This window comes from Papio anubis, chromosome 17 (assembly GCF_008728515.1).
Source record: "Papio anubis isolate 15944 chromosome 17, Panubis1.0, whole genome shotgun sequence".
NCBI lineage: Eukaryota > Metazoa > Chordata > Mammalia > Primates > Cercopithecidae > Papio > Papio anubis.
In genome coordinates, this window is record NC_044992.1 from 70,269,606 (window position 1) to 70,282,805 (window position 13,200).

Consider the following 13,200-nt stretch of genomic DNA (forward strand, 5'->3'; position numbering starts at 1 on the left):
GAGTCTCCTCTAAATCAGATATGAGTGAGACTCAAAGCTCGATTCATCCTGAGGCAAATCCCCCTCCAGCTGAGAGCCTCTGAAATTTAACCAGTTGTGTGCCTCCGAAATACAGCGGTGGGGCAGGCACAAGATAGATATTCCCATTCCAAACGGGAGAAGAGGGCAAGAAGAAAAGAATAACCAATCCCAAGTAAGTCTGAAACCCAACAGGGCAGACAGTATGACATCGTAAGACTCCAGAATCATCTCTGACTCATCTTAATGGGGTCCCCCAAGGCCAGGAGAAGCCCCACCCCCTGTGCTGGCTCTGCCCACGCCGCAGCTCTCACAGGATGGCGTCTAGTGCCCACATACAGCTCTCCCGGCTGGGGCGGCAAGCTGGTGGCCCCAGTTCTGGAGCCTCGAGAGTGGCCCTGTTCTCGTGGCTCAGCTAGGCATTACAAAGTCATGTTACCAGCAAATACATGTAATCTTCCTTCTTCCTTTCCTAGCTGGATGCCTTTCATTTCTTGCCTAACTGCCCTGACTAGAACCTCCAGTACAATGCTGAATAGAAGTGGTAAGAGTGGACATCTCTGTCTTCTTCCTGAGCTTAGGGAGTTTTCAAATGAGATGGGCATTTCTGTGGTTTGAGGGAAAGAAATTAATGGGGAAAGAAACTGGGATATGTACAAGACAGAGGATAATTGACAAGAGATGGATCCAGCGGAGAGAAGAAAAAGGGAGGCTACTTCTTCCAGCGATGGGAGGGAACAAAAACAATTCAGGAGCGACTGACATGGAAAGCTAGGAATGCTGCCCTTCACACCTAACGGTCGTCCCTTCTCAGTCAAGTGGGGCGGTCACCTGGGGGAATGGTCAGGGTAGACTGGGGGCTTGAAGCAAGGAAGAAACGTCAGACATGACTACTGTGTGGAAGCACGCGGACCAGCCCGCGGAGACAGACGGACCCACAGACGGGGCCAGCCTGGTGCTTTGCTGTCTGTTTGGTGCCAGTTCGCCAAGCGCCTCCCCTGCTTCCCGGTTCTAGCCCACCGAGACTCTTCCCTGTTTATTCCCTGGCATTATGAGCTCATCTCTGGAAACTGAAATCACACTGAAAAGGTATTGCATTGACTGAAGGCGTATTTCTTGATCTTAATTTAAAACTGAATTTCACGTCTCTTCTTCTAAAAAAGCGGGAGTGGGGGGCCGGTGCAAAGGCTAAGTTTCTTATCTTTTCTGACTAGGCTCTTCTTAACAGAAGACAGAACCCTCCTCCCACTTTCAAGGTGTTTCGACTGAACTCAAGGTGCAGCTGGAGTGGCACCTGGTGCACAAGCGTCTGCTCAACACTCCTTTCCTACCTCGAGGGCCCACCCCAGCCCAGAGACGCCACGAACAACAAAGATGGCTTGGGCAGATCTGGAGTTTATTTGCTGCAGTTCCTTGGCGCTAGTTTACAAGGCAAAAACAAACAAACAAAAACAATTAGAATAATTATAATTTCTTAAAAACCCTGTCAACAACTTTCAGTCATTTCTTTATATTTTTGTATTTTGACAAAACTTCTTTTAAACAAATACAAAATAATCTAAAAGGAGAAAAACTATACATAGATTATTTACACCTCTGATAAATAGACTAATACTGACCCATGTGCCTCTCCGTCTAGGAAACACTTGTGAGAACCAGGCCGGGGCCCGGGCCAGCTGGACGGGCTCCAGCGCCAGCCCAAACACGCCCAGACCTTGGCAGGCACCCGCCTGGTCCTCCCACCAGAAAGTTCAGGTTTCCAGCCTGGACCCTCTTCTGTCACCCTCACAAGCTCTAGCACAAAAGTGCCTAAAGCTATTCCCTCCAGGTAGGATCTACACAAAGTGGCGGGGACGGGGAGGTGACAGACTGTCCCCCTCCATTCCTCCCACCACTCCTCTGCAAAAGCTATTTCCAGAGATGCTCGCCAACCCTAAAGGATCAGAGGAGCCGTGGCGACACGGCCCTGTGGAAACCCGCAGTTCCTCCACCTGCCTCCTCGCGGCCGCGCCCTGCACCGCCCTGGTCCAGGGTCCTGTGGAGGGGCGGGCCGAGACGGCCAGACAGCCAGCCACCTGCTCTGCCTGGACTGGCATGCTGGCCCTGGCAGAGTGGCAGGAGCTGCCCTGAGAGTCCCTGAGAGAACGGCAGGAAAATGCTGCATGTCATGGCTCCCTTCATACTGTAATGAGGGGCAGGGCCAGCTCACACAGTGCCTGCAGGGGAAGACAGATGCGACAGGCGGCCCGGTCACCCCCCTCACTCCAGTGTACCCCACGGAGCAGATAAAGGCCCATCTTCCCCTTAGGGGGCCCACCACAAAACGCATCCAGAGTAGTCCAGTTAGGGCCGGTTTTGAGGCAGAAAAAGCTGAAGCCCTACGGGGATCGGGGAAGTCCTACTCCTTCCTCTAGAACGAGGACTGGAGCCTGGGGAAGAGGAAGAAAACCCAAAATGAAACAGGTTATCCGGAACCTCTGTCCCGATAACCTTCCTCACAGTTTTGGTTATTAGGTATTTAGCTCAAGGAAAATGCTGACTTTCTACTTTAAAGCCCAACAAGAACTTGGATTCTGAAGGAGGAAAATAACGTAAGCGTCCAGTCAGTTCTCTCCTCTCCTCGGCGCTCCGCAGGCACTTGGGATGGAAACGCATCCGCGGGAGCTGCCGGACCGCACGCAGCTGCTGGCTGCGCCCCTGGCCAGGGCAGGCCCCCGAGTCTGACTGTGTCGTCTGAAGGCCCACTGAGCCTTTGCCCTCTGCGCCCTTGACCTCACCTGTCTCTCTCGCCCAGACAAGCACCAGGCAGCGAGCTCCCACAGCACAGGAGAGGCGGGCCAGGCCCTGCCGCGGGCCCAGGCTGATGCCCCTCGGCCACAGCCCCGGTGCTCTTCTCCAGGGAGAAGCTCCCCAGCGCAGCCAGGGCAGAATGCACCTGAACAGCACTACGTTCTCTCTTTAAAAAAAAAAAAAAAGATCTTTATAGTACGTGGCTTCTCTTCCTTTCCACCGTTTTTCTTAACATATAATAATATATGCATACATGTATTTATGGTGCAGGGTTTGAAGACTTCTTCACGGGGACAACCAAGAGGTAAACAGTTGGCTCCAAGCTCTGCTACCAGAACACTGAGCAGAGAAACTGGCCAGGAGGCTGCCCTGCCGACAAGAGCTCTGCCCTGTGAGAGAGGAAGGCTCAGGAGCCCATGCTGGACAGACAGCCGGTCCTCTCTTCCCCAGTGATAATTGCCCACCCTTCTCCCACTTAAAAAAAATAGCAAAAGCTGAAGCTAGTCTCTAGGAATCCAGGGCGGGGCCTGGGAGAGGACGCTGTGCTCGGCAGCAGTGCACCCATGGAGAGGCGGGAGAAGAGCGGGAGCTCCAAGGCCCACGCAGACCAACGCCCTCGGCTGCACACTCAGTGTCGCTTCGTGGAGGAGACCTTCTTTTTCCGTGCTGCGAGCATTTCATAGAAAGGGTCCCTGCTGATGGCCGCTCTGGAGCACAGAAAAGGGAGAAAACAGAGACGTGAGGGACAGAATCAGAAGAAACACACCTCCGGGCAGGGGCTTGCTCAGGGGCCCCTTGTGCCCCAGAACCCCTGTCCCACCCCACCATCACTGCAAAGGCCAAGTTAGTGTCATCCACCCTTGCTGTGTCCACACAGTGACCTAAGGTGACACACTTTGAAAGAGACACAGGAACATGTGACAAGATAATTTTGGGGTTTTTACCTGTTTCAACATAATAATCAATTTACATGTAGGAACAGAATCATGCCACATTCTTGCGGCTATATTCTAATTCAGAGAAAAAAACTGGTGCTTGAGTTTCCATGATGACATCTGGTTTTGCTTTGCAGCAGCGAGTGCCACATAATCAAGCTGTGTCACATGCGGTCCTCCGGCACGGGGTGTGTGATAGCTGGCGTGGTAAATGCAGTGGGGCCTTCCAAGCCCCCCATGTGCACCTGCTCAATAACTAAGGCTCCATGACTCTGCAGGCAGCACTGCCTGGCACGATGCTGCTGGTGGGGGGCCATGGACAGACCGGCTGGACCTGGCTGGGTCTCCGGTGCACAGGGAGGGGGCCTGAGCTCATGCTTGTGCTACAGCCTCAAAGACAGCAGCACAGGCCGTGCCGCGGGCTGGAGCACCTGCAGCAGACTGGCAAGACCACAACCCTATGTCTGCCATTCTCGACTTTTAAGAAAGTTATGGTCTAAAAGTCCTGATACTTCATTTCTTTCCAGGGAAGCAGTAGCCTAAGTGATGATTCTAAATGTGACTTTGAAAAATGCTTAGTTTTTCTGACTATAGAAGTAAACACCGTATGAAAGACACGTGTACAAAACCAGCCAAAACTTTTTTGAAAGCCCAGTGAGGGGAGGACAGGGAACCCGCCGGCCAGCACAGTCAAAGTACACCATGATGCTGCAGGGGGAGAGGCAGGCGGTGCTCACACTGGGAGGCGCAGCGGAGCGGCAGGTGCATGCCACGTGGCGGGGAGCTGGGTACACTCTCAGAAGAGCACATTAAATCAGTGGGAGCGACGCAGATGAATCCATAAATGGCGTCTGCACCACCAGCTATTCATTCGTGAGAACAAACTTACAACCCTTACTTCAAATCTTACACAAAAAATACATTTCATGATTCAAGAGTTTTTTTTTTTTTTTTTTCCAGTATGTTAAAAAAAGGATACAGGTCCCTCACAACACTGCTGTTTTCTTCCCCAGAACACAGGACTGGTCCCCTAACTGGCAGGGGACTCTGAAAGCACCGTGGTGCCGCGTCTGCTCAATGGAGGGTGGGCTGGCCCCTGCTCAGGGCCACACTTCCCGGGATGGCTGTCATGTCAGGGAAGCTGCCAAACCCCATGCCCACTACACGATCTCATTTAATCCTCAAAAGAGCCCCGGGAGGCAGAAATGACCGGTATCACATGGAAGGTAAGTTACCCGCCTACCAGGCACAGCTCTCAGAAAGACAGAGCGAGGACTCGGCACAGCGTGACCTGGCGCCAAATCCTTCCTCTCTTCAGCTAGTTCCTGTTTTCACTGCATTAATTTTCAGATTACTTTTGAGGGGATAAATCATCTATTCCTTTCCCTCCATCACATCATCTCCATCTTCAGTCAGTTTTTAGGTATTTAGCCTGGGTCAAAACCTACACTTCTGAGTAGAAATACCAAGATAAAACAAAGGCTAGAGGATATTGCACTCCCTCGGGAACGGGGCTGTAGTCTGGGCGAGAGAAAGCCCGTCACACAGTACACAGAGGACTTACAGGGGCCTTGGCATGAACCTGTGGGTACATTCTCCCTGTTTTCCAGGTGAAGTTACAGGCAGCTGAGGAGTCTTTCTCAGGAAAACAGCTGGCTGTACGCTCATGGATGAAGCACCCAGGAGGGAGAGGACAAGGTTGTGCTCTTAGGAGAACAGATCACTGAGAGAAGGCACAGTCAGAATGCTCACTGCTGACCCTCGCACAGGGACTGGAGGGACAGCCAGACGGACCAAGTCCCAGGGAACAACATTAAGCAAGAGAAGCCAACTGGCTTTAGAAAGCCATGTTTCCAGATACTTGTCACATCAGGAAATTTCCAGCCCTGTGATACACCTTACATGGCGTGGCCCAGTGGAGCCGACAGAGCCGAGAGCCAGGAGTCACAGGCCTGGACTCGGGAGCTCCATTTCCTAGCTGTGGAACCCTGAGGAAGCTTCTCCCTCCTCCCGGACCTTGGATCATGGTATGTGACTTCCAGCAAATTTCTTAGCCTCTATGGGCCTCAGTTTCCTCATCTGTAGCTAGGAAAATGGTGTCTCACAGGATTCACAAATTATAGAACATGACTATTATCTCCTCTGAGCTGTCACTGTGAGAATGAGAGCAGCTTTGTCAGACATGGAAAGACCAGTTGAGAAGATGGCATCTGTGCCGGTAGCTCACTCGCCTCTTCCTATTTTGGGTCTATGAGGACACCTGGGGAACCCAGATGGGACATGCTCTCTTACATATGCTGTAATAGCCAAGAATCCAAAGGCCTCCTGGGAAGTCGTCAGCTGGGAACCAGGACGAAGCTTCCCTAAGAACGTAACACTTGCAGCACAGAAGAGATGCGGGCGGCGTGTTTAACCACGAAGACGATGAACACCTGGTGAGGTGAGGGCCGCGTCAGGCGTGCACTTCCCTTTCTCAGCAGTCACTTACTTAATGCACTTAATCCACTCCTCCTTCTCCTCCGGCGTCGGAGCTGAGATCCGATAAACAGTGTGGTTCCCCTCCACCACCCGCCCGTCAGCCTCGGTCTTGCAGGCCTTGATAACTTGGTCTTTATTGTCGGGGATATAAAGCTCAAAGCAGTTCTGAGAATGAAAACAGAGAGGGAGACAGTGGAGCAAAGGAAGCTGCTGACTGAGAAACATGCTGATTTCTTTCCCCAAAGCCCCTTTATTCTGTCCTTCACAAAATACGAGCAATACATATTTTCCTGTGGAAAAGTGAAGCCTAGACGTGGAATTCTGGAGACTGTAAATTGTATATAAATAAGTCTTGTTAGCAAGCGTATCAGTCTGATACGTTAGCTCCACTTCCAATGCATGTAAAATATGCAGAGAACTGCAGGTTACTTAAGACTTTTTAAAGTCAAGCCAGTAATATCATGACAGTCCAAAACAAAGGAAAAATAACACAGCAGGTGTCCCAAAGTTACAGGCGAAATAGCCCACTCAAGCATGCTTGCCGCTGCCACTGAAGGAGGGGCAGCTTCCACACCTCATGTGATATTCACCGAGTGAAACTATAAAGCGGACGATGGCACAGGAAGAAGTGATTTCGAGTCTCATCTTTGGCTTGAACAATATAATCAAAAATCAGACTAAATAAAAGCCTGACACGTGTTTCAGGTTTTTGGTTTTGAGTTTTTAAAAAAATCTTTGGAATGCCCATCCCCTTTCTCCCCTCAAAATATCCCAGCAAAAATACTCACTGGTTTTTTGGAGTCCTCCACTTCCCGGATACTCAGGTTCTCTAAAGGGATGATTCCACGGGGCTCCTTATCCTACAGAACAGTTGAAGAGAGGAAGTCTAAGATCACAGGTGAAGGACACACACTGCCAGATTCCTCCCCGGCAACTCATCCGACTCTCCTGCCTTCTCCCAGGACATGAAGTTCACAAATCAGCCTGAGGGAACTCCTTCTGTTCTAAACAAGAATAGCGCCAAGAATGTCTGCGGATTCTCAGTGTAACTGCAAGTCCTCTGCGAGTAGAAAGCCCAGAAGATTCAACAGACACCTTGAGAGTGTGGCCGGCGGTGACCCGGACACGGTCCTCAAGCAGAGAGCGGGCCCCTTTCCCTCTTCCCTTTGCCTGGCTCCCCCACTCTTCTCCGAAGCCTCAGTTTTGGGGCAACAACTCCAGGAAGTCTCTCCTAGGTTCACCCTAGTGCCCCTGGTGCCTGGGACTGCAGCTGTGGGTCAGAACATTAACCACTCACTGCCTCTGACCATCGCCCCACCGCCAGACAGTACAATCCTCAGAGACACCACCATCCTGACAACTCCACCTGCATTTCCAAAGGCACCTCAACTCCTGTCCAGAACAGAGCTGCACCCGCCAACTAGTCCCATCTCATCTGCAGAGGGCACGGCACCGCAGACACTTCTAGTACACGTCTGATGGCAGCCTCACAGTCCCCTGATATCCAGCCAACCCATGGCCAAGTCCTAGCACTGTTAAAAGTCTTTGTATTTGGCCAGAGTTACACATGCACCAACTGTTAAAAACAAAACAAAAACAAAAACAAAAAAACAAACAAAAAACGACCAGTTCTATGAGTTCTCTAAAAGTGAAAGCGAGTCTTTCAGTCATTTCCCATCCTGAGCAGCAACCATTTCCAACTTCTTCAAGCCAACCTGCTTGGTCTTTACCTCTGTATCTCACCCGTCTCCAAAATACCATATTACAACTGCTGCCTTTTGAGTGCTCGATTTTAGATGTTATCTACAGAAGAAGACTGAGCTCCTCCTCTTACCTGGGCATATTCGTATTCCCCATCCTCCTAAATAATGATCTGGTCATCTGAATTAGGGTTATACACAGTGTCTTCATTCAACACCACATTTCTCTTCCAACCTGTGCCATATATAGTGAACTTCCCAATTTTTTCCTTCCTGAAAAGCTTCCTTCCCCACTGGAACCAAAATTAAGGAGGGTGGAGAAGTGGGCTGTTCCTTTGATTTATATTTCTGTGTCCTTACCACCAAAACCAATTGCAAATGGTTAACCTCTTAGCAAAATCTCCTTCCTAATGCTCATTTGTATCAGGCATCCTGCTAATTTTAATTTCTCGAAGTAATTCTTCCTGGAGCCTCTGAAACCTGTTCCAGTCTGGACTGGTTGCCTTGATACCTGGGAAATTGCTTCATCCTTAAGCTCAGCACTCTCCATTCCAGAGTACTCTTCCCTCCTCTCTTGAAACAAGAGGTTTCAAGATCTCTGGTTTCCTACAGCCAAGGCTTTTGTCCTCCACCAGCATCCTGAGAAATGGTGTGTGGGTGGTAACATTTCTGAGATCTCACTTGACTAAGAATGTTTCTATTCGACCCTCACATCTGGCTGCTATCTGGCTGGGCCTAATAGTCTAGGCTGGACGTGACCCTCCTTCAGGACTGGGAAGCCCAGCATTCCTGCCTTCACCATTTAATATCACCCCGTACAAAGCTGTTCCGGTTGCTGGTGCTTTGCACATGACTGCAGTTCTCTGTGTCCTTGGTGTTCTGAGGCCCCTCAGGAGGCAGCCGTGGGGTGCATTCATTTTCAGTCATCATGCAGGGTATTCGGAAAGCCTTCCAACCTGGAAACACATCCGTCATTTGGGGAGGTTTTTAAAAATTATTCTGTCAAGGGTTACCTCCTCTTTGTTTTCTCAGCTTCTCTGGAACATGCTAGACTAGACCTCCTGGACTAGTTCTTCTTTGGGGAAAAAAAAAGTGTTTCCTTTATTATTTTCCCTCTGCCTTTTTATTCTTTCTGGGAGATTTTCTTAATGCTTTTCTTCCAACTTTTCCATTGAGTTTTCACTTCTACCATGCTTTGACTTTCCAGGAGGGTTTAATTAGTATTTTTGTTCCTTGGCTTCATACAGGATCCTGTTCTTGTTTCACAGCTGTAAAGTCACCTGAGATGACTGAGAGTCTCTTTATAGCCAGCGGTGAAGTCTTTCTTCTTCCTGGAGTCCCTCTCTCATCCAAGTTGCTCTTTGGCTGTTGGGCTGCGTTGGTCTCTACTTGCTCTCAGGCTGCAGGAATTCCTCAGGTATCTGGGATTCCTTGGTTGTGCCATTTGAAGAGTGGAAGACTAAGAGCTGACTGGGACTCCGAAGCCTGTGGACTGTGACCATCTACAAGGGCCCTCCCACTAGGCTGTCTGCTGGGGAATCTGACTAAATATCCTTACACATCTCTTCTTGGGCAGAGAAGTTTCCCACTCTGTCTGCAAGCTACAGACCTGGCTACCTGTGGTTCTGAGAGCTGAGTGAGGAGAAGCCGGGGGTGGAAAAAGTCCTCAGCATTCAAGAAGCCTGAATTTACCCAACACTCTTGTCTGGGTAAAATGCCCCCACATTCAACCAGGCCTAGGATCCCTCATCCAGAAACGCTTGGTGTCAGTCTCTCCTGTGAGCGAGCACTCAGACTTCTGCCTGGGTGGTGGGGACAGGCCCTCAGGGACATGAGGTGAGGGAGACAACTGGTCTGTTTCCTAAACAGTTCTCAGTCAGTTCTGCTTCTAGTTTTTACCTGCACCATTCTCACTTCTAGGGTTAAATTGGTGCCGGCACCTTTTGAGGATTCCGCTGGGTTAACTGGGTTGAGGCATCCCCAGGCGAGCAAGTGGGTGGTCTAAGAGTAATCACACTTCGGACCTCAGTAAGTATGTGACATAAAGTATGCTCTTTGACTGGTGAGGCCTGCGGCATCCACGTTACATATGCATGATGCACGTTCTCAATGTAAAATGATTTGAAACCAAGATGATGTACACCCATGGTCTTCAGTCTGGAGTGGGACCAGGTTATAAGAAGACCCTCCTGGTCACTGGGAGAACCCACTGGGGATTCTGATATCTTTCCTGGCCCTGCCTCTTCCCTGCTCCATCCTGCACAGCGTGGCCCTCCTCGCTCTTCTCGGCACACTTATCCTGCCACTTGAGAATTGGCTCGAGTGAGCCAGCATCGCTGACTGGTGCTCACCCTATCCCTCAGTGCTGGGGTGAAAGAGAATGAGAACCTCTGGTGGAAACAACTAAATGTTAAGCTCCTGGGCAGCAATGTAAAAATCCCAAATATTAAAAAGACCCCTGTCTAGAACTTCACGTGGACTCTGGCAGGCCTAAGAATAGGCAGGCTGCACCCTCACTGATGACCCCTGTGTGCCCAATAATCACCCACTTCCGCCGTGAAGAGGGAAATACCCAAGGGCAACGTCTTTGGCTTTTTAAATTTGTCTTTAAGAACACTCATTGTTTTTGCAAAAATAAGAATTGCTTTTTATAAATAACTAAATATTGTAGAAAAGAATACAGGTGAAAGGTTTAGAAATACTCCAAATCCAGTCACTCCTAAATTATCATTGCTGACATTAGGTGAAGACGTGTTGTGTGTGTACAGAGAGAGGGAAAGAAATAGGTTTTATGAAAACGGGATATTTCAAGTAGTATTATTTTCATAAAACACATTCTATTTTAATTGTTTATAATTTAACAGGGGGAAAAAGGAAGCAGAAACTGAAGAAGTGTTGAACCTCAAAGTAAATGTTTCTTTACCACAAGAGTTCCTAAGATGACCTTATTCAAGTTAAGACAAAGATGTTTACGAAAATAATCCCAGCACTTTGGGAGGCCGAGGCGGGCGGATCACGAGGTCAGGAGTTCGAGACCAGCCTGACCAACATGGTGAAACCCCGTCTCTACTAAAAATACAAAAATTAGCTGGGTATGGTGGCACATGCCTGTAATCCCAGCCACTCAGGAGGCTGAGGCAGGAGAATCGCTTGAACCCGGCAGGTGGAGGTTGCAGTGAGATGAAATCACACCACTGCACTCCAGCCTGGGTGACACAGCAAGACTGTCTCAAAAAAAAAAAAAAAGACTGTCTCAAAAAAAAAAGAGGTTTTACTCATTCTCTTAAAAAAATACAACATGCTTCCATTTTAACATTTCTTGACTCTGCATTTTAAAAAGTACAAAATCTTCTAATTCTTCACATCGTTCCTCCTCCTACCTCCTGATTTTTATTATTTCACTTTTACATTGCCCAGGTTTATAACATTCATGGTCTGTCCTGCAGCCACAATTTCTAGTTAATTAGTATTAGTTTTATATTTGAGCATATTTTAGTATTAGCTCTATATTTAAGTTTATTTAGCTATTACTTCTATATGAGGTATATTTAGCTATTAGTTCTATACTTAAGTATATTTTGGTATTAGTTCCATACTTATCTTGGTATTCTGTACTTAAGCATATTTTAGTATTAGTTGTATATTCAAGTATTAGTTCTGTATTTAAGTGAATAGTTTAATGCTCACTACCAGTCTTTTACTTTCCGGGGCCTTTCTTGTGATTCATTTTCTTACTGGCTGGATTTTTTTTTTTCAAGAAGTGTTCCAAAGTGCTGCATTTCACATGTTTTCTTCATGAGAGTGCTGCTAGTTGTGCTTTACTTAAATGATAATGTGGCTGGACAAAGGGTCTTGGGTCATTCTTCTCTTCAAAACTGTGCAGACCTTGATACTTTAATTTCTGGGACAAAAAGCTGCTGGAGATGATCTGCTTTTTCCAACAGAATGACCAGAGACTTGGCTCCAAGTGTAATGGTCTAAAGGGGCCAGGCTTTGGAGCCAGCCTTTCTGTAACAAAGTTTCCTGAAATACAGTGTACTCTGATTTGTAGATTCAGGGCATTTTCCTCTTTCTCAGGGAAATAATCTCATGCCACATCATATCTTTGATTTTGCAGGCACCAATCACTCTGGTGTTGGGATCGTCCTCTGTTCTCTGCATCTGCTAGCTTTTCTCTGTTTTAATACTTGTCTTTTTCAGACATAATCTTTGTGATTGGCTCAAGCATTTAGGACCAGGGCAGGGGAGGGAAGATGGTTTGGGATGATTTGAGCACATTACATTTATTATACACTTTATTTCTATTATTACACTGTAATATATAATGAAATAATTATACAATTCATCATAATGTAGAATCAGTGGGAGCCCTGAGCTTGTTTTCCTGCAACTAGATAGTCCCATCTGGGGGTGATGGGAGACAGTGACACCCACAACGTGTTGCTTATGTCCAGGCTACTCTGTAATCACTCTGTGGTCGCTGTCACTTTAGAAAACCCTGCTTCACAAAGACAGGATGCTGGGCATGGAAGCAGGCTTTCAGTGCATTTGTGGCAACCTCAGGATATTCCGCCTTGACTTTCATCCAGAATGTATGGAGATTTGAAGTTGTCTCCAACATACTTTTAAGGGCACTGTCATTTGCGATCTCAAGCAGTCGATCCTCTTCTAGCACGGACAAAGTTGATTCACCTGGTTTACTCTCAAATGGGTCACAGATCCATTCCTTCCCAATTTGGGGGTCTTTTGTGGTTGGGAAGTATCGCTCAAGCTCCTCTGAAAGCTGAGGCAGGTAATCATGCGTCCACTGCGGGAAAGAAGGCCCCGGCTCCGTCTCTTTCACAATCTCGCTAATGTCTGAAACATCAGGAATCCCAGGGTTCACTCGTCACCCCTGTAATTCCAGTTTGGCTTTGAACGTAGCCACTTGATCTGCCGACTGGAACACAGTTGCCGCTCTCCCCTGCAGTGACGGATTGAGTTTGTGAGTAGTTTAATCTGTCACACAAGTACACAAGTTTCCTGACCTATATTCTGTGTCACTGAAATGTGCTGCTAGTGGTGATGTTTTCTAAAAGAAATCTCTGAAGTGGCTGTTGTAACTCAGAAAGTCTGGCCAGTGATCTGCCTTTAGAAAGCATCTCACTCTGCGTATCAGAGAAGCCGTGTGTGCTCTGCATCCAGCTCCTCACAGGGCTGCATGAACAGGCGTGAGTTAGGGCACGTACTTTAACGTGGTTGGTAATTTTAATCACATCCTGCATAAATGTTGTTAAATT

The 13,200-nt window shown here is 48.2% G+C and overlaps 1 protein-coding gene across 3 annotated transcripts in view; it reads right to left on the reverse strand.

Annotated features, from left to right (window-relative positions):
• Positions 1-1,393: 1,393 nt before the first annotated feature.
• The window catches only part of CYTH1 (cytohesin 1), a 105,324-nt gene continuing 93,517 nt past the window's right edge, over positions 1,394-13,200 (reverse strand). For 2 of the 3 annotated variants that reach the window (XM_031657835.1, XM_031657834.1), the window contains exons 11-13: positions 7,010-7,081; positions 6,232-6,386; positions 1,400-3,515 (exon numbers count right to left, since the gene is read on the reverse strand). In XM_031657835.1, the coding sequence (XP_031513695.1) occupies positions 3,437-3,515; positions 6,232-6,386; positions 7,010-7,081 (306 nt within the window). In that variant the 3' untranslated portion in view covers positions 1,400-3,436. Of the gene's footprint in view, positions 3,516-6,231; positions 6,387-7,009; positions 7,082-13,200 lie in introns of all 3 variants that reach the window. The other variant, XM_031657836.1, reaches the window with a different exon arrangement.